The sequence below is a fragment of the Typopeltis vanoorti genome, chromosome 7 (assembly GCF_054136105.1).
Source record: "Typopeltis vanoorti isolate ZY-2024b chromosome 7, IOZ_Tvanoo_1.0, whole genome shotgun sequence".
NCBI classification, from domain to species: domain Eukaryota; kingdom Metazoa; phylum Arthropoda; class Arachnida; order Uropygi; family Thelyphonidae; genus Typopeltis; species Typopeltis vanoorti.
Window position 1 is genome coordinate 97,331,189 of NC_143555.1, and position 22,856 is coordinate 97,354,044.

The window sequence follows — 22,856 nt, forward strand, 5'->3', positions numbered from 1 at the left end:
ACCATGTCTCCTACTACTTAATTCTCCAATGAAGTAGTAGGAGACAACACTGTTACCATCTACTGCTGACCACCACCAGTATTTTTTTTTGTGTAAATTGTGTGTGTTTTCATGGACGGTTTGTCTGTGCAGGATGATAAATACAAGTTTCTGGCGGAAAAAACCTTGCTACTTCCATGTGAGACCGGTTAACTCACCTTCAGTTAAAAAAAAAAAAAAAAAAAAAAAAAAAAAAGAACATATAAAGAATCCTCTTGTCATGATAAGAATCAAATTTAGGCCTTTTCCAATTGAAGGGTACAACATACCATCGTCCTTCCAGTTGCACTACAGAGAGGCAAGTATATAAGTAGTAAAAAGGCATCTGGTCGTTGAACTTTCCTTAATGCTTAACTTTATCCATGTCTGAAAGGAAGTGTGTTTTGCATTATAGAATACTAAGGCAATTGATGTGAAGTCATCAGTCTATACACAAGTAGCTTAGTCATGAAGATACTTCATGTGCAAACTGTTTGCTTAAGCTTAGGTCTAGAATTAAACAAGAATATAATTTCTTGTTTAATTTAAAATTAACGTAATTTATTATGACTGCTTGTTTTTCAACAGAATCTGTTTTTTTTTATATATTTTTTTAAATTTATTATTTTTTTAATAGCCTACCCATGATACAAATGAATTATAGGTTTACTAATAGCCTTTCATAGGTGGGAACTGCATAAAAAAAGTATAATGGTAGGTCATTTTCTCTGCATATTTCCTTAGTTGAGTCATTTGTTTATAGATGATCAATATGCTATACCCCTTTCTGAACCCAGGTTGTTCATTACACTGAGCTTCATCCAATCTTGTGATTCTGTTTGCTGTTTTTCAAAATAGTTTATATACTTATTACAGCAAGCTTATAGGCCTGTGATGTTCTGTTATTAAACATGAGTATTCTGACTGCATTGTTCTTGTTTAATATTTCTCATTTAGGCATTTATTGTGTTGATTTTAAGCTTTTCTATATTTCCATCTGGTTTCATAATTTTTTATTGTAATTTCTTCTGGATTTTTATTATTTTTTTATGTCTTTCAATATCTTGTTCTATTTCAAACTTCTGCATTCTTCTATTGCTTTTGACTTCCATGTAAATTGTATAATACTACTACAGTCCTTAGTGTTATACAGTTCCAAAATATACTGTCTGACTTTCCACTACTATGCTTTTTTTATTATTATTGTCTATTGCTTCTTGTATAATTTTCTCCTCTCCTGCTGGTTTTTATCTTTTGCAGTCTGTGTATTACGGCATCCCTACATCGCCTGCCACCAGGACCGTCACTAGATTAGATCGCACCCTGAGGCAAACAATTAAATATCACTCCTGATGGATTATAAGACAAAAATATAACAAAATCTGCAATTGTTATTTTGTTTTTATCACAAGAGAAACATTAATGCAAAACGATTCAGCTAATGCCTTTTTATTCCCGTTACATTTTTATTACAAAACGATTACATAATAATATTAATTAAATGTTTGGTCTATGGGGATATCGCACAATAAAACTGTTTATAAGTTCTTCTAAATTTAAATTATAAGCTATGTCCATCTCTATCGATATAGTTGCTAGACCAAGCAATCTTTCTTGGGTCATTGCTGGTCATAAATAATTTTTAATCAGTTTAAGCTTGGAAAAACTTCTTTCTGCACTTGCTACGCAAACAGGAATTGTTAGCGCAGCGATGGCACCTACCGCAACATGGCTGAGCGAGAGCACCCTTATTAAGCCGTGCCGTGAGGCAGGCTGCCTCTATGCTACACCCTGTCAACGATACTGCCTGCCACTGGACACAGCCTACTCAGTAAGTTGTCATTCTTTGGTCTACCTGCCACTTTCTATAATTGGGTAGTAAGCTATGGCCATTCACTGTCACTAATGCAGTGGTGCCTTAGGACTTTGTTCTATCCCTGCTCTCTTCTCCTTATACATAAATGAACTACTCTTAGTCACCGATAGTCCTATCTGCAGCTCTGCTGATTCGACAAACTGTACATCACTCAAAAATCCCAGTTTTAGCATCATTTGCAATCAGTTACTGGTCACCTTCAGTGTACCAAAATGCAATCCTACCATTCTTCTTGCAAAAGAGATTTCAGCTTGCATACCTTTTTTCTCAGCAATACACGAATCACCAGATCAGATCTTGTCCTCTGTTCATCTCTCTCCCCCCCCCCCTCCTCCTTTCCTTGGACTGACATTTATCTCCCTCTCCCAACATAAACATATCACATCAATGGTCTCTTCATCCTCCAAAAAAAACTAAGCAGTGCTTTTCACCCATCTGTCTACTAACTGTACAAATCCCAAATCCACTCATCCTTAGAATGTTGTTTAAATGTTTGGAGTGATGTACCTAAAACCTCCCTAAAAATTCTTAATGCTCTCCAACAAAGATTAATTTGGCTGATAGACGATCTTCCCTTACTGACTCATTTCAATGACTATCTCAAAGATGCATTATTTCAGCTCTAAGTCTTTTCTTCAGGTACTTCTTTCCATGAATATTGCTTCGCTGAACTGGCATCCATTATCAATAAAGACACCCATTTGAAGATCGTAAGTGCCTGTTGTGGGAGGGGAATGGATCAAAAATTGATAGTTACATTTCTGAATAAGTTTTGGACAATATATACCAATTACCTTATATGCACTGAATCCTGTGCTTGCTTCTTATCTTTTACTATCTTCTATTTAACTTAGGGACTTCCTGGAAGTCAAGTCTGTGTATGTGTTGTGTCCCAGACGGGAATAAAGATTTATTTATGTTTAAGAAATTTAATCACACATCAGGTAATTTTCTTATTTCTCATAAGTAATTTGCCATGTAGTACTCTTTGAAATGTTTCGCCAAATAATGAGTACATAGATTTTTCGATCCAAAAAACAAATATGACAAAAGATAACTGACACTGAATTTAATAAGTTGTGGTAATATAGATAATTAAACTGATTAGTTTCACTACATGTGCTAGTGGTTTCTTCTGGGTTAGGAAGAACAATAAAATACAGTCAAGTGGGTAAACATGAACCATGGCACAGATCAGTCATTGTTCAGTGACTGATCTGTGTCAGTTATCTTTTGTCATATGTTTGACAAAATTCAGATATATATCATGGTGAATGCATCTCATATCTAGCACATCTGTCACTTTATAAAATGTGATGAAATTACTAAAACTAAACATACTTAACAAACCCATGTTGTTCTCTTAAAGATACATATTTCTGTCTCCTTTATATTATATTATTATCCCAACTTTTCTACAAACTGGTCTATGATTTAAGAATTCTGTTTTTTTACTGCCATTTTACTGTGTTTTTTTTTATATGGGAATTAATATTTTTGTACATTTGTTACAGAATGACCATCGACAGCTAAATCAGTTCATTGCTCATGCTTCATTGGATCTGGTGGATGAACACATGTGGTCATCCAATAATATGTATGTAAAAATGGTGGATAAATTTAATGAATGGAATGTTTCTGCATTTGTCACTGCAAGTCATATCCTTTTACTGATTAGTATGTATAAGTTTGTGTAACCTTTGTGTGGGTTTAAAAAAGAAAAAAAAAATAGAACAGCACTGAAAGATGACAAAATTCAAGTGATATTTTGTAAAGCAAAATATCACTTGAATTGCATATAATTTTATGTATACATTAATATTGTAATAACAAGAGTAGCCAAATACATTAACTTTCATTTGAATTGGAATTTTTTGTTTGCTTATCTGAGAGGTCATTAAGCTAATGCAGCTAGCAGTGCTGCATGCATTACTTAGTTACAAACGAACAAAAGTAACAAAGTGCAAGTTTAAAAAAAAGTGGACCAAATGAAATGGAGAGAAAGAAAATGAAATTCGATTCCTTGAACATTCTAAGAGAGAATCCTGATAAACATGTCATCACAGTAAAAAGAAATATTAGCTTATTTTTAATTAAATGAAGGAATCTGTATTTCAGAATGATTAATTCAGTCCAAAATACTGGTTAATAGATTGATACTAGGTTTAAATTATGTGATGAATCACTCTTTGGTTTATTGTTCCGGATCAAGTACTACATAAATTTTCATACTATTAGAATCCTTTTAACTGAAATTATCTAAACAAGAAGTGATAATTCATTCAATTCAGTATCACAATCTCTCAAACATTGAGACTGTTTAATCCTTCATTCGACATTAGGTAGGGTAACAAAAAGGACTTCAGAACTCTCCAAATTAATCCTGTGAATTAGTTGATGTTATTGCAAAGGAATCTATGACTAGTTTTAGCACCATGCTGGGCCAGCCTGGACTGAAGGTTTGATGCATTGAAATAATACCTTGATATTTCAGTTCTTTTCTCAATCAATTGGTTGTTTGACCAAAATAAGAAAGATTGCATTTGCATGGCATACAGCACCTGTTTCAAGAACACTGACAGCACTCAACAGGGCTACTAAGGAAGTTTGATATGTGCTTAAAACTATTGAAATCAGCAGTGGGAGATAAAACTTCATTTCTTAAACACAGAGGACCAGATGCTTTGGAAAATGACCAAAACTTTATGCACAGACCGTAAATCCATCCCATCAATCCATGGTAAATGTGGTCTGGTTTTACCATGACATAGACAAAGTTGAAGCTTTTTGCTTCGACTTTTGCTGCAGTTGAAGCTGACAACAACCTAGAGAAGCAGTGTAGTCCAAAGTACACCTATGTGGATCTAGACTTCATCTGTAAAATACACCTGTGTATGTTGCACTCTAAAATGCACAGAATATGTAAACCTATCCAACCAACATCCCTTGCTGAGGTATATGAAATCGTTACCAAAGAACCAGTCCAGATGGTAATTCTACCAAAATCATCAAATGCCTTCCACATAGTCATAATGCATATTGTTGCTATTATTAAAGCAGTATTAAGATATCGCTACTTCCCATCCTGATGAAAATTAACCAATGTAATCATAATCCCAAAACCAGGAAAAACATCATACCTTCACCCCAACTATTGTCCAGTCAGCTTGCTTTCCTGCCTAGGAAAAATAGCTAAGAGGTAATATAATAAGACTGCAGAAAGTTGCTAAAGAATTAAATCTCATCCCTGATAAGCTGGTTGGATTCTGGGAGAACCATTCCACTAAACAACAAGTTCTCAGAGTCATAGAAAACATCAGCATAAGGTTCAACTTCCAGTTGAACCTTATGCTGATGAAAATCTATTCAAAGACTATTTTGTTTAGATAACATAGAAATTGCTTTTAGTTTTGAATATTTTATATGTATACTGTATATGTATACTATTGGTTCATAATAAAATAGTCATTTATTTACCTTAATAATAGAAAGGATGAGATTCCTTATGTTACATGATGTCAAAAATGATGATGGGATAAAGAATTTTTTCACAGAGATGTATGAAGTATATGTAAAGGTAAGTAAATTTTGATACACAAAGGTCAATTCAACTTTAACTGGAATAGGCTGAAATACAGTTCTCATTATAGAAAACACTATTATAGCAATTCAACTTGCTATATCAAACCACCAAAAATTTTTAGCCACAGCAGTCTAACATCATGCTGTTTTAAAGGAAATTCACTAGCAGCCTTGCACTATATTGAACTATTCCTTTATTCCTTACTAGTGAGAAGTGATGACTTTTTGTGTAACCACATAATTATGATTTTTTGAGCAAGTAACATATTTTTTCATGAACATATGGATCTGACGGTTTGGATTTATTATGGCACATTGTTGGTTATGTGTTGGAACTTTTTCAAACTGCTTCTGACCTCCAGTAAGCAGGATGTACCACACTAGACAGTGAAAAGACTGACACCTAAAGTGATTTATCCATGCCTGCAGTAGAATTTTAACTTGCTGTAATCATGGCACATTGTTTGTTGGTTATGCTTTCCAACAGCTTTGGGTTGGAAAGCAGAAGCATTATCCACTTGAGAGTTTATTTTTCACTTGGTTAGACTATAAGAAGTTTAGTTTAATCCTTTATCCAAGTGTGAGCAAACAAAGTTTGCGCCTGAAAGTATCTTCAGGACTGAGGTAAGGTAGTGCAACACCAGGCAACTCGTTGCAAAGGTGGAGAAAGCTCTCATTACTCCTATCTCAGTATCTCCCATAATGCAAAGCACATCTCCTTGCGGATATGTGTAATGCTATGCATTAAGGCAAGGGCCACTACCCATACCGGTTTCGACCTTTATTGAGGTCTTGTCAGTGGGAGCCAGGCCCAGTAGTGGAGATACAAAGGCAGAAGCAATGAGAGGTCATCCTAACTACCTTACCCCAGTCCTGAAGATACTTTTAGGCACAAACTTTGTTTGCTCACACTTGGATAAAGGATTAAACTAAACTTATTATAGTCTAACCAAGTGAAAAATAAACTCTCAACATCTTTCTCTGAATCCGGAGTAATTTAATAATAAGGTTGCACACCCTTTGGCAACTCCTATAGGTTAGGATGACCTCTCATTGCTTCTGCCTTTGTATCTCCACTACTGGGCCTGGCTCCCACTGACGAGACCTCAATAAAGGTCGAAACCGGTATGGGTAGTGGCCCTTGCCTTAATGCATAGCATTGCACATATCCGCAAGGAGATGTGCTTTGCATTATGGGAGATACTGAGATAGGAGTAATGAGAGCTTTCTCCACCTTTGCAACGAGTTGCTTGGTGTTGCACTACCTTACCCCAGTCCTGAAGATACTTTCAGGTGCAAACTTTGTTTGCTCACACTTGGATAAAGGATTAAACTAAACTTATTATTATCCACTTGGTCAACCAAGTCAGCTGCATGATATCTATCATAGCACACCTTAAGCTTATTTACTGTCAAAATATTTACACTCTCTCCAGTATTGTTTCACTCACTACCATCCATCAGTAGTAAATGCAGCTATATTCACTGTTCATTCATACAATACAATACAACTCTTGAAATGGCCTTGTTATTCCGGTACTTGTTCGTGAATCTGTATTAATTCTGTAAAATCCCCTTAGCACATTATGTATATAGTAACTTACGTGAGATTCAGCTAAAAATATGAATAAGAGTTTAATAAGTAAAAATTAGGATTTACTAGCTCTTATCTTTCATTGTGTGTTACAAGAAATGGTAACACATTAAAAAAAATATAATTTCTCTGCAGTGTACATCTTAATCATAGTGCAGAAGAATGCACTTTAAACAACCAATGAATATTATTAAATGTTCATGACACTGAAATAATGTATATTATAATATCAATGAAAGTTTATGGTGACACATCTCACTTTTACAATTTGCATACAATCCATTAATTTTGCCTCCAGAGTGCAATTGGAAGAATGACAATATACACCCTTGGATTGGACAAGAGCTGAGTTTGATTCTCATTATGACAAGAGGAATATATATATAAGGGGGTATCCAAAAACAACTGGAATCTGAACTTGGCGTGCGTGCATTTATTAGTTACAGATGATGCTACTAGGCATTGTGATTCTAGTAGCATGGCTTATACGTTGGTCATACATAACTGGTAATTAGCTTATGGAATTAACAATGCATATAAAGGATATTAATTAAAGGCAACTTTAATGAATAACTTCAATATTTCAGCAACGTCACATTGCCATCTTCAGGAACATAAAAATATGGTATGTGCATGCAGGCACTAACAAAAGCAAATGAGGAAGAAGGCAAGAAACTAATGTAAGATTGGTGTTCTTGTATTCTCTTTTCTACAGAGCATCTAGTTTGTCCAAAGTAAGAATGATGACAGTCACAAGGAACTTAGTAGACATCAGGAGAGAGCTAGAGGAGACTATTTATCATTTTGAAAATGGAAACCATGCTATAATTTGTTGATAAGAAGAAATGTAGCCACTAAATTGTATTTCTTAAGAATTCTGGAAATGGGTTCTGAGATGTCAGAAATTGGAATTCAATGTACTGTTTCCTTGTTATTTGAGCTAGGATTATAGGAATTAAAAAGCTGTTGTGTGGTCCTTTCTGAGAAGTCATTGTTTCATATATCATTTGATGTTTAAGAGTTCCTTCTGTAATAGTTGAGGTGAAGAACAAAGAGTATGACCACATTGCAATAAAGTTTTTATAATTCCAGTCTTCTGTGATGGATGGTGAGCTGATTGCTATTGATTGTGGTGTCCAGTGAAAGGAGACTTTCAATAAACAGAAATAATTAATTCACCTGATGTTGAACGAAGGAATAGAATATCTAAGAAGAGCAATTTGTTCTTTTTTTCATTTCCATAGTAAATTTAATTCATAGATGTAGATTGTTTATATTAGATTTAAAAAAAATAGGCAATGTGTTCATTATGGGACCAGATAGCAAGAACATCATCTAAATAATAAATAACTTTTATTATTAAAAGACCAGAAGATAAATGATAAAATATATATACAAAGAGCCAACAAGTTTCACTAGTCACTGTCTAGCATTTTCAAGGCTGAACTGGTGTGAAAACAAATGCATTGAGTTACATTTCAAAAAAACATACACTTTAGTAACTGTTAGGCCGTTACATTTGATTATTCTGTTGGAAGGCGTGCATGTGTTCGAAAACTTCAGTCAGATACCGGTACATGACCACGTGTTTTATAGTTGTTTGCATATTGTAATTCTGTTGAACTGAGAGAGATGATGAGATTTTTCCATATGTCTTTAAGAACAATGCCCTGATTTCTATTTAAATTATTGCCTGTGCATAATACCACAGCTGCTTCTTTTAAAGTTCTGTAGTCATTCTCGATGTAAGGCATAGAACTGTTTTTCCAATCTATAACGTGATTTGATGTTGAGAAATGATGTGCTAAACCAGATGTGATGATTCTATTATGATTGACATCTCCCACATGTTCCTTCTGTCTTATTTCAAAACTTCTCGAAGTCTGACCAATGTAAGAAAGGCCACACGTGCATGGAATTTCATATACTCCAGGACATTTGAAGAAAGGTACCTCATCTTTAGGTGATCCTAAGATTTGTCTGATCATGGTAGTTGGTTTAAAAACCACTCTGATGTTATGAGCTTTTAACATTCTTGCCAATTTTGTGGAAACTGAATTAATATATGGAATGACAGTTGTGGACACATCTCTCAACATCAAATCACGTTATAGATTGGAAAAACAGTTCTATGCCTTACATCGAGAATAACTACAGATACAGAACTTTAAAAGAAGCAGCTGTGGTATTACGCACAGGCAATAATTTAAATAGAAATCAGGGCATTGTTCTTAAAGACATATGGAAAAATCTCATCATCTCTCTCAGTTCAACAGAATTACAATATGCAAACAACTATAAAACATGTGATCATGTACCGGTATCTGACTGAAGTTTTCGAACACATGCATGCCTTCCAACAGAATAATCAAATGTAACGGCCTAACAGTTACTCAAGTGTATATTTTTTTTGAAATGTAACTCAATGCATTTGTTTTCACACCAGTTCAGCCTTGAAAATGCTAGACAGTGACTAGCGAAACTTGTTGGCTCTTTGTATATATATTTTATCATTTATCTTCTGGTCTTTTAATAATAAAAGTTATTTATTGTAATACATCAGACCAAATATGTACAAGTTAAGAACATCATCTATATAATGCACCTAAATGAAGGCTGAGGGTGTATGGATGAGAAAAGAATGTCTTCTAAATGTTCTAAATAAAAGTTAGTAAGTGCAACAGGAAAGTAGACTTCCAATTGTAGTTCCTTCAACTTGACTGTAAAACTAATTCTGACAAATAAAATATCCAGAGTGCATAGCAAAGTAGAATAATTTCACTGTAACCTGTGGAAATGCTTCTGAAAGTAGATGTAATGTAATGTATCCTCAAGAGGAATATTTGAGAAGAGTGATCTATAGTCGACAATTGAAAGAAGAGAAATGTCTTGCTTATGTATCTTGGGTAAACCATAGGACCTAGGAGTTCTAGTAAAATAAGTGCTAAGTTTTTCTATGGTGTCTCCATTGAGGCTTGCAACTTCATCTAATAAAGATTTCAGTTATAAATGAGTGGGAGTTGCCAATCTGAGCTTTCAATAAGTGTGCTTAAAATTTAGCTATTTGGTATTTATTATATTATGGAATTGATCAACATACCAAGAATTGAATTGCAATCCTGCTAACAGACAACTTAGAAAACTGAACTCTTTACTAGATGAAGTTGCAAACCTCAATGGGAGACTCCATAGAAAAACTTAGAACTTATTTTGCTAGAACCCTTATATTTTAAGGTTCATTAAATGATATCTGAAACTCAATGGATTCTCAGAAAGGGCCACACAACAGTCTTTTAATTCCTATAATCCTAGCTCAAATAACAAGGAAACAGTACATCGAGTTCCATTTCCTTACATTTCTGGCATCTCAAAATCCATTTCCAGAATTCTTAAGAAATAAAATTTAGTGCTACATTTCTTCTTATCAACAAATTATCAGCATGGTTTCCATCTTCAAAAGATAATTAGTCTCCTCTAGCTCTCCTGTTGTCTACCAAGCTTCTTGTGACTGTCATCATTTTTACTTTAGAAAACTGGATGCTATGTAGAAAAGAGAATACAAGAACACCAATCTCACATTAGCAACAGCAAATCTGAAAAATCTGGCTTAGCACAGAATAGATAAGACCACAACAACATTCTTGGTCTTAAACATGCTTACTTCATCGATGTCAGTATAAATCTAAACGCTTGTTTAAAGAAAGTGCTGAGGCCTTACTTCACTATCTGAGCTTAAACCAGAATGACGACTCCTCTCTACTTAAGGTATGGGGAAGTCTTATTTTAATTGCATATCAATAATTTTTTTTTTGTTTTTTTTAAATAGCTAATGAATTATCAATATATCCTCAGTTATACATTGCGTTGTCTTATGTATAACATCATGCAGCTCTTCCTTTTTTTCATATTATTCTATTGTTCGCATTCTACTTTGTAATTAACTATTTTTGCCCTGATGATGGCCTGTAATATTCAGGCTGTAAATAAATAGTATTACCTAATCCCTTTGTTTTTTACTGTTAATTTGAAGAAACTTAACATCTTTTGTTTCCCCTCCACTTTTCCTCTTTCTCTCTGCAATTTCAACTTATCATATAAATCTTCTGTTAACTGGTCACCCAGTACCACATAATCAGCAGTCTTCAAACATCATAAATACTCTTACATGTCATAAATCAATTTTCATCACCACTGCAAACAAAAAAAAAAAAGGAGGGACTCAGTGCTGACCCTTGATGTAGTCCCACCATCTCTAGAAGCCCTGATTTCTCCACAGGCATTTCTCACATTTGTTATAGGTGTCTCATTTGTATCCTACATGATGTTGATATATTTGCATGGTAGGATATCGGCTAGGAAGAGCCGATATCCTACCAGGTTACTTTCTTAGAACATTATTAGGCTTTCTTGACGTCATTAAAAACCAGATGCAAACCCTTTCTCAGAATATTTTCATTGGTTCCCTAATACAAGAGGTTCTCATTATAAGTAAATAATAGAAACAAAAAAAAAATTACCAATGAGAGTGAATCCACGTACACTAAGTACCAAAATTTTCATAAGAGGTGATGTAATTATGGTTTACTTGGTACTGTGACACAGGAAATGATACTCAGCCCTAAGGAAAAGCATATGAAGAACAGTTTCAATTACTGGTTTAGGATTAGTTGGAAAATGAAGGAGACTAGCAGAAAAACTAAGTGGATTATCCACAGCCTTCTTCTCTTCCACCATAAGAGAAATCTGGAAATCAGATCATCCTGATTGAGAGTCAGGCTCTTTTCTCATGACGAGTTTTTCCTTGACTGGCTATTTAAAGAAGGAATTTGGAGGGTTTTGCTTCCTGTACTGTCTGATATTGTGAAAGGATATCCTTTATTACTAGCTCTCAAATTTTGCTGCTCTGTCATGAAAAGAACTTTTGCATCCTTGTGTCTTTTCCTTGACAAGGCTAAGTTTATGGAGATATTTATTTATTTAATTTAGCATATAGGGAAAACAAGAAATTACTTAGCAAAACTATATACAGATTGACAGTTCAGTTAACCAATTGATTGCACTATCTGGGAGTAAATGCAAGTTCCTGAGGCCTCTAGAGAAGGAGTGTGTGTATGTGTGTGGGGGGTGTCATCAGTAATATGATGCATAGATGGCAGCACTTGTTTGCCCGTCTCTCCATTGGTTTCCATCTATAATTAGTGATAGTCATGGGCCAGCTATCTCTGATTGGCTACCTGTGAAGATTGCACTTACCACTCAGTCTCCAAAAGCTAGATAAGGTTAAAAGGTCTCACACTTACTCCCTATAAGGGAATAAAAGGCATTAGCTAATTATTACTATTATGCAGTAAACCTTTCTTTCATACTGTGTCATAAACTGATGTATGCAGGCAGTATCATCATCGTTTGTTTATAATAATTATTTTTTTGCAATTATAAATAGGCAAACAAATCAAAACAAACGAATCTGTATACACTGAGATAGGACTTGGAGGTTCTTATGACACGAAGGAAAGCCAGGCTTCTCTGTCATATGCTAATTGACTGATCTTTAATGCGGAGAGTTGGGGGGAAACGGGGAGAATGTTGCTGATGTATTTCCAATATTAAGTTTGGGGTCTGGTCTGCCTCTTTTTCTTTTCCCATCTGTAGGGGCATAAAGGTGCAGAGGGTGGGTGTCTGATTTGGTAGCCAAGCCATTTTATTTGGTTTCTTTGAACAGCGCTGACTAGAGGATCTTGTTGAGTTTGCTCTAATATAGTAGAGTTTGGAATGTGATCTTGCCAGGATATTTCTTAAACTTCTTCCAAAACTTTATAATATTGGTTGCTGCTTTTGTTGAGATGTTCCAGGTCTGGGAGCCATATAGAAAGATAGACTGGCTGGTGCACTTGTAAACAGGGCCGGCAGAAGCGGGCATGCGGGTGCTGCTATGAAGGGGGCATCAGGGCACGGGTCATAAGTTCATTTTTAAGAAACAAAATTTTTATCATAAAAACAAAATTCTTAGAATGATCAATATTGAAATAAATAAGGCCAGATACACCGAATAAAATTTTTAAAAAAATTGTATATTGCCGGCTGTTTACAATTTTGTAGCGAGAGCAGGCTAAATGCTTGCCTCCAGAATCTAAAGTGAAACAGTGAACGGTTTTTATGCGCAGAAACGAATTTTCGTACAAAACATTTGTTGCTACGTAACCAGTCATATGGTACTGTAAAAACTCGATTGTAGCTTAAATATTCCAAAGCATATTACATTCGATTGTTTACTTAGGTTAAGTCCCATGTGAATATTGTAAAAATAAACTTTGTTTGTCTTTGTATAGTTTGTTTTAGATGTTATTGTAAATAACACTCTGGAAAGAAATTAACTGTATATACTGCTTTAATAAGAATATGTTAGAGTGTTAAAAACAAAGGCAATGTTTATATTGCCAGAGCTGCATGTAATATATCTACATGACAGCATTAGAAAGATTGTTATTAAAATTTGTTTGTATGAAAAAGGCTTGCAGGCTCTAAGTGTAAACATCTAAGTCAGTCAGAAAGGTTCAAACAACTTTCCGATGGCCGACAACTTACAATTAAAAGAAAGCGGAGGAGAACCAAAGGCGTGCCGAACTTGAAACTAAAGATGAAAGAATCATACTGATTCTTTGGGGATTGCCAAACTTCATGCAAGGTCTCAGAGTAAGTATAATAAAAAGGGACTGAAGCAAACAGAAGGGGCTGCACGGATCCAGAGATTGCTGCAGAAGTAGAGGGGGCTCGGTTCCAGAGACATCCACAGAGAGAGAGAGACAGGAGAGGCTGCTCGGTTCCAGAGCTGTCAAAGAGGAGGCAGCTCGGTTCCAGACATTGCTAAAACTGCCCGGTCCCAGATGTTGCCGAAAAGAGACAGAGCTACTCGGTGCCAGACATCGTCAGAGAGCATCCCAGATCCAGATGTTGGTTGAGAGAGGAGTTTTCCGTTTCCAGAAAGGAGCTTCTTGGTTCGAGACGTCGCTAAAGAAAAATGACATCAAGGCTACAGACAGGGCTTTCAAATTGCCGAAAGGAGAAGTCCAAAACGCTGTAGAAGAGAAAAGTTTCCAGTCCAGAGGGATCCTGATTGACAGTTGACAACAGTTTCAATTTTCTTAGAGGCAGCAATTCAAGCTACTTGAGACGGTAGTCGTCCAGGCATTTTCGGCGAGGCAAATTTCCCGAAGTACCTTCAGTCATAAGTTTTTCTTTTCGCCGTGGGAGAATAACATTTTTTTTGGAACTGTACGAGTTCCGCTACATTCCCAATTGATATATTTCCGAAGCCAAAATTCCAGATGAAGATCTGAGATGAAAGAATTGCCATAGAACTTTTAGTGAAAGACTTTTGACTAATTGTGAGATACAGAGCCTTTGTAAGTTCAAAACTTTTATATAATTCCTCTTATAGTTGTATTAGAAAGACTTTTAAGATATATGTTTAATGTTTAATAAGTGTCCTTAAGAGAATCAATTGGCATGTTAGAAGTTGATATCAAATTTGTAAAGATAACTTAACAGAGAGATTTAGCTAACCTCTTTGCGAGTAAGCTTGGAGTTTAATAAGTAAAATTTGTAAACTGAGAGTAGATAACGTTTTGTGTTAAAGAAAGTATTTTAAAGTTAAAGAAAAAGGTACTAAATTTTGCTAAAGAGTTTTTATAGAAGGATAGAGAAAGCAATCTCCCTAATGTTTAAATTCGTGTACATTTCATAGTAATGTAAATAAATGTTATTTGACTTTCTTGTAAACATAGCACATAATAATATAAACAAGAGAGATTCTGAGAGAGAAAGCGCGCACAGCTACATTAGAATAACGGAGAATAAAGTATAAAGTAAAGAAAAAAGACATCACAAGTAATTAATAGAAATTACAAGTATACAAAGTTAAAATAATAAAATTTTACAATGTCGCAGTAATGACAGGATAGCAACAGTAGATTTACAACAGTACGCATCTCAATAGGCTACTGACAGTAGCGCAGTGCAGACTATTGTTTCGTCTCTGTGTCGTGTTGTGTAATAATTTCTTGTGGGTATAAAATAGAAATGGAATCAAAAATTAAAAAAAAGTTATCTGGTGCACAAAATCGTAAGCGTCATGCTGCGAAAGAAGCAGATATTAAGAAACAAACTGGGGTGCTTAATAAATTTGTTAAAATATTAAAATATTCTGATGCAGATTGTAACCAACTCAATACATCAGAAATCAGAGGTGACGAACCGTGCACATCATCCAGTTTGAATGAAAGTACTATTACAACTGTTGAACAAGATAACAAGATGTAGGATTTAAGTGAAAAACAGTTAGAAGATTTAGTTGTAGTTGACCACGAAACTAACACATTGTTAGTCTGTAAATTTAGAAGATCCAGGTGAATGGGGAAATATTGATGAAAAATTAAGAGTTGATTTAATTAAAATGGGGCCTGTTCAAAAGAAAATTATAATATATCCCAGAGATACATATGGTCGTAAATTTGGCGACACATATTATAATAGAAAAATGGAAAACGGGGAGCTCGTGCCAAGAACATGGCCCATTTATTCCAAAACTTTAAATTCTGATTTTTGCTTTTGTTGCAAGCTTTTTTGCACCTACTGAATCAAGTAGTCTTGGAGAAGGTTATAACGATTGGAGAAATGTAAGTACAACTTTGCATAGACATGAGACTAGTTTAGCTCACATGAAAAATTTCTTAAAATGGAAGGAACTTGATAAAAATTTAAAAAACAAAACTACTATTGATTGCCAGACTCAAAGCATGTATGAAATGGAAAAGAAACATTGGACGAGTGTTTTAGAACGCTTGATTAAAATTATAAAATTCCTTGGTAGCCAAAACTTAGCTTTTCGCGGATCATCTGATAAATTATATGAAAGGAATAATGGCAATTTTTTTAAAATTAGTCGAACTGTTTGCGAAGTTTGATCCCGTTATGGAAAATCATGTTGAAAGGGCCCTACAAGGAAACAATAGAGTACACTATTTGAGTAAAGACAGTCAAAATGAAATATTGGAAACTTTAAGTAACGCAATCAGGGATACAATTTTATTATCAATTCGAAAATCTAAACATTATTCCATAATTTTAGACTGCACATCTGATGCAAGTAAAACAGAACAAATGACCATTATTATTCGCTTTGTTTCCTGTGACAATGGAATTGTCAAGATCAGGGAAAACGTTTTAGGTTTTACAGATATATCGGATTCCACAGGACGTGGTTTATGTGCAACAATAGTGGAACAACTGGAAAAATGGAATATTCCTATTGAAGACATGCGAGGTCAAGGGTATGACAATGGGGCAAATATGAAAGGGAAAAAATATGGGCTCCAAAATTTGCTTTTGAACAAAAATCCTTGAGCTTTTTACGTGCCATGTGCTGCTCATACTTTAAATTTAATCATTAACGATGCAGCCAAAGTGAATGCAGATGCAATTAGTTTCTTTGCAATTATTCAAGAAATATATAATTTTTTCATTCTCTTACAAACATTGGGCAATCTTTTTAAAGTTCGTAAAAAAATTTAACATCAAAACAGCCATCAGAAACGCGATGGGAAAGTAAAATTAATGTAATCCGCCCTCTACGATATCAGTTATGAGAAATTTGCGATGCACTTTTTGAAATTTTAAATAATTAAAATTTTAATAAAGAAACTCAGCATGAAGCACAAACATGTGCTAGAATGAATAATTTGGCATGATTTACTTAACAGAATAAAGCCTGCGAGTAAAATGCTTCAAGACAAAAATATGAACATTACACTTGCTTTAGAATCTATCGAAAACTTAAAAATATTCTTACAAGAGTATCGATCAGATACAAATTTTAAAGAAGTTCTAAAAACGGCAAAAGAACTGAGTGAAGAGGTGGATGGAGAACAAGAATTTAAAATTGGTACAGAAGTTCAACGACGAAAGAAGACACGACAATTTGACTATGAGCATCATGACGAAACGCCACAATCGCCAGAAGATAAATTTAGAGTGAATGTGTTTTATACACTTCTAGACATTGCAATGTGTTCGTTAATAGAACAGGAGTAGATGATATTCGACCAGAAATGCTGAAGTATGGTGGTATAAGAGTCTTACAGTGGCTGCACTGCATAGTTCAGAAAGCCTGGACAGAGGGACGAATTCCCGATGATTGGAGTAGAGCTCTCATAGTACCCATATATAAAAAGGGAAATAAAACTGAATGTGAGAATTACAGAGGTATTTCCCTACTGAGTGTTCCTGGCAAGATCTATGCAAGTATACTTGAGAAACGGTTGAGAAGAATTGTGGAAGAAAAGCTTGGTGAAGAACAAGCTGGATTCAGGCCAAATAGAGGCTGTCAGGATCAGATCTTCACTTTACGACAAATAGTCGAGAAAGCATGGGAATATAACAAAGATCTGTATTTAAGTTTTGTCGATTTGGAAAAGGCATATGACAAGGTGCCAAGAGAGAAGCTATTCAATACGCTGCAGTTATATGGTGTCAATGGGGCATTATATCAAGCAATACTTAGTCTTTATTTGAGTTGTGAGTCAGCAGTTAGAATTGAAGGAAGTACAGGAAGATGGTTTAATGTTAAATCTGGTGTGAGACAAGGATGTACATTATCCCCTCTGTTATTCATTATCTATATGGATCACATTATGAAGGAATGTGGTATTAAACCTGATATCAAAATTGGAGATGTTAATGTCAGCTCTTTGCTTTATGCGGATGATGTTATACTTCTAAATAAATCCGCTACAAGTCTGCAAGATTCTCTGACTAAATTGAATAGCTGTTGTAATAGATATGGTATGAAGGTCAGCAATAAAAAGACAAAGACAATGAAAATAGGCAGAATCACTGAAAATGTCAACTGTGTTGTGAATGGAGAGCCTGTGGAACAAGTAAAACATTTCAGCTACTTAGGCACAATTTTTACTGAAGATGGTAAACTAAATATAGAAATAGACAACAGAATCAGCAAAGCTGGTATCGTGGGAAGTCAATTGAATAAATTCATATGGAATAAGAAAGAAATTAGTCGGAACACTAAATTAGCTGTATACAAGACTGTGTTCAAACCAATTTTAACTTATGGATCTGAGAGCTGGGTCAGAAGTAAAACACTTGACCAAAGACTAGAGACCACAGATATGAGAGTCCTGAGAAAGATTAGAGGCGTGAACAGATGGCATCAATGGCAATATCATATTAAAAATGAGGATATTAGGAAAGAACTTGACATTGTCAGCATCCAGGAATGCGTTAGCAGAGCTAATCTCAGATGGTATGGTCACTTAAATAGAATGGGAGAGGAAAGATTAGCAAAACAAGTGTTCTCTGCCAGGTTGGCAGGAAAACGACCCAGAGGAAGACCAAGATATAGGTGGATTGATACGGTACAAAGTGCCTTAGACGATAGAAATATAAGATCTGATAATGTTGGAGTCTTGACAAGTAACAGACTGATTTGGAGGAAAATTGTAGATAGGAAGTTAGTAATGATGTAATTTTTTCATGTAGTACTGTCATATCCTGTACACCCCTTGAGGGTACATGGCAGGAATTTGATGATGATGATGATGATGATAACTTAGATTTACGAAAAAATTGTGACGATTTAGAGATTCTCTTGATGGACGGCAACAATAAAGACGTAAATGCAATAGAACTATATGATGAGTTGTGTGCTTTCCGGGATATTTTTTGAAAGGATAATTTAAATATTCAAAAGCCCTTTCGATATTCTTAATTTTATTGTGTCCAATAATTTATCTTTCCCTAACTTTTCAATTGCTTTAAGAATACTATTAACCTTACCTGTTAGTGTAGTGAGCGGTGAACGTTCCTTTTCCAAGTTGAAATTGATTGAAACCTACTTAAGAACAAGTATTCACAAAAAAAGACTCGTTTGTTTGGCGTTAATATTGCTATTGAAAATGATGTATGTGCAGAATTAGACGTTAAGACCATTATTTCTAATTTGGTGAATATGAAATCAAGAACCCTAAAATTTTAATAAAAAAATTTCAAGTATATTTATGTAATTTAATTTATTTTCTGTTATTCTGTAAAGATTTTATTTTTTGAATACTCATATTAATATTAATAAAATGTTCTAATTATTATTTCTGAATTATTTTCTTATTTTCTCATCTATCTTGAGTTTTTTTTTTATTTTCCTAAAAGATAGTTCCACTTATAAAAAAATTATTAAAAAATTTTTACAACTTACTAAGAATTTAGTAAACTTTAATTAAAATTCATTTTAATTTTGTTAGCGATTCGGGTCGGTGAGAAGGCTATAATCCCTGTATCATTATATTCAACGATTAAAGTGAAGTGGCTTTATCAAAATTTGCTTTAACTTTTGAGTTTTTTGAATATTCGGGTTTTTAATGATTATCCTGCCTAGTCAACACCCCCGGTTTGTTACATTTAGCGAACCAACGTGTGGCTGTTCGGTCAAAATTTATTTAAGAAATTTCAGATAATTTAAATTTTTATTATCGTAAAAGAACCACACACGCCTGGATCGTTACAGGGGCGCTTAGATAGACATTGCATGCGGGTGGCAAAGACCCTAGTGCCGGCTGTGCTTGTAAACATAAATTTTGTCTCCTTTGAAATGAGGCTTGATTTCCATACTCTTTTTAGACTTCTGTGGAACTGGAGTGCTTTTTGTTTTCTTGTCTTAATATCTGTTAAGGAATCTGAAATATGTGATCCTAGGTATACAAGGACCTCTACTTCGCGAAGGTAATCATTTTGATTTATATAGATGTGCCCATTTATCAGATTTTTTAATAACTTTGTTTTTTGAGAGTTTATTTCTAGTCCAAATATCTCAGTGTATCAGAAGATTAATAGAGGGTTCAAAGGACAAGAACTTACCATTACTTTTGAACTTTATTGACTTTACTAAAGCATTTGATTCTGTTGATAGGGAATGACTTTGGGAAACACTCAAACTTTATGGCATTCCACCAAAAATTATCAGGTCAATCACTCATGAATAGATATGGTGCCAGAGTATCTCCCTGTAGGACTCCTGTGGTGATGGGGAAAACTGTCTGTTTTGTCTCCATTAACTAGTACTGAAGCTTGGTAACCCTGGTAGGTGCCTTGATAATTTTTGGTGGAATGCCATCAAGTTCGAGTGTTTCCCAAAGTCGTTCCTTATCAACAGAATCAAATGCTTTAGTAAAGTCGATAAAATTCAAAAGCAATGGTAAGTTCTTGTCCTTTGAACCCTCTATTAGTCTTCTGATACATTGAATGTGCCTAGAGTACGTTTTTTGAGGAATCCAGCCTGGTTTGCATACGAAGTAATGGAGTGATATGTGGTTCAATTCTATTTAATATCATTCTGTTGTAGATTTTTAGTGGAGTAGATAACAGCGTGATATTTCTTATGTGGGAATGTTATTCTTGGAAGGTTTGAATTTACTTGAATATTAGTCACACCCAATTGTGACTAATATTCTTGTACCAACAGTGGCTTAACAACCTTTGGTTGTTAAGCTGCTGTTGGTACAAGTTCATAGATAACACATTCTACACTGGTCATAATTTTTAGAAACTGCACTTTTTTGGGCACAATGGCAAAATTATGCCCTGCCCACAACTAAGTACATTCTCTGAAAGTGTTTGCGAAAGTAGATTTACTATTTTGCGTGCCAGTTGTAGTTGGGAACAGATCTGCTGTTCAAGTGCTGCAAATTTTTTTATCAGCAGCACTTGCTGCTGATCTGTTTAGGTATTAGTGCTATGCTGACCTGCATATAAATATGTTTAATTTTTGCAATTAAACTTCTGTTGGAATCTTAGACAGTTCAGAATGGTATTTGTGTCCTGACATTTCTTAAGGAAGGCCAGCTGTGATTAAGTTGTTTAGACAAATTCAGTTTCCTCTTATCGAATTGATGTGCTTTATGCGCAATGTCTTCTCCATGTAGAATTTGAATAAGTAAAGAAAAGCTCAGGTGTTGCTCATTACTCATAATGCTTAACAGTATAATAAACACCAAGAGGAAAAAATACATTTATTAAACACGTTAACATTTTGCTGATTTTCTACCCAGCATCATCAGAGCACAGTGATACTGTGACAGGCACATGGCACTAAACAAGTAACTGTAGAAATAATTTAAACTGAAACCTAATATCCTTACATGGCACTCTCAATGGGTCGGATAACTACAAGTTAATTTAGAACATTCCAGCTATTGGGTCTTAAAATGATAGTCTCCCAATTCTTTGGTAAATTAATGCAACATAAATAATAAAAATAAACAATCCTGCCACTACCTTTTCCAATATGGAATTAATTCTCAAAATTCTTACTTGCCAAGCCAGGGATATTTGTTCAAATGACTGAGCTCTGGGACCTTCACACCTTTTTAGCCAATGGCTACAGCCCTTATAAAATAGATAAAATATTACATGCATCCCCATCACACAGGATCACAGCAAAACCATTCCCAATCCATATGTTAAGGATTGGGAATGGTTTTGTAGAAGTGCTCAGTAGAAGTTTCCCATATTTTGGGAAAGTTGTAGCTCAGTAGAAGTGGCGTTTGCACTCTATGGCACTTGACTGCACGACAAAAGACTTCGGTTCGAATCTAGTCGCCAACTATAGGAACAATTTTTAAGCCTTTTCTTGACCAGTTCCTGAGTTAGTCGATCTCTGGCATGGGTAAGCATTTTTTTTTTTTTTTCTCCTGGAAACTCAGGTTTTTTGTCCCTTAAACTCAAGAAAATCGGCCGTCGAATCCACACTATTTTCAGACATTAAAAATATTGTGTTAGAGATGGTGGCACTTGCTAGCCGCCGCCTTCACTGCATACCGATTAATTAGTGATAGCCGTGGGCCAGCTATTTCTGATTGGCTACCAGTGGCGATTGAACTGCCCACTCAGTCTCCAAAAGTTAGGGCTAAAACAGCCTCGCCTGCTCCCTCCCTATATGGGAACAAAAAGGCGTTAGCTGATTTTTTTTATTTTTAAAAAATAGCCAAAGTTCTTTGCATATTGAAACAATTACAGTCAACACTCACATTGTAAATAATGTACATAAATAAATTATAAATAATTTATAATGTACAAATAAATTTCCTTGAGACTGAGAGGAATAGTTTGTTATAGTGAGTCATGATTCTGAAAATAGCAGAGCTGACTAGTTCCCAAAAAGGTGAGATATCCCAAATGTTTAATCAGTGGGAAAGTAACCCGCATTGCTTGTCTAAGAGGCATAAATGTGATCCTAAGACAGTCTGAGAAGGCTGGTATGGTCAAACAAAACTTTGTGCAGCAATTGACTGAAGCATTGAATGAAGGCTGTTCCTGACCCATATTTCACTGACCTATGCCCAGGAATTGAAGAGGATCGGTATTGTTAGTCACATGCCTATACAGAAATCACTGATTTCTGCAAAGAACCAGAAAGGGTCTACAGTGGTGTTATGAACACTGTGACTAGACGCTGGAAAATAAATAAAAGTTGTGGTCTGACGGGTCACAGTACATCTTATTCTGTACTGAGGGTAGGCAGAGAGCCCTGTGAAGCAATAAACCCAGTTTGCCTTGTAAACACAACTCAAGATTCTGGAGGTGGAGTCATGTTCTGTTGGTATGGAATGGGTCCTTCCCTGATAATGCTGAATAGAACATTGTTGCAGATTAAGTCCATCCTGCAATGTTGACTTTTTATCCAACAGTTGATGGTTGTTTCATGAATGACAGTGCTACTAT

The 22,856-nt window shown here is 34.9% G+C and overlaps 1 protein-coding gene across 1 annotated transcript in view; it reads left to right on the forward strand.

Annotated features, from left to right (window-relative positions):
- The window catches only part of Trs20 (trafficking protein particle complex subunit 2), a 53,469-nt gene that overhangs the window by 19,346 nt on the left and 11,267 nt on the right, over window positions 1–22,856 (forward strand). The window contains exons 2-3 of the mRNA XM_090395407.1: window positions 3,409–3,553; window positions 5,386–5,471. Of these exons, the coding sequence (XP_090251533.1) occupies window positions 3,409–3,553; window positions 5,386–5,471 (231 nt within the window). The remainder of the gene's footprint in view (window positions 1–3,408; window positions 3,554–5,385; window positions 5,472–22,856) is intronic.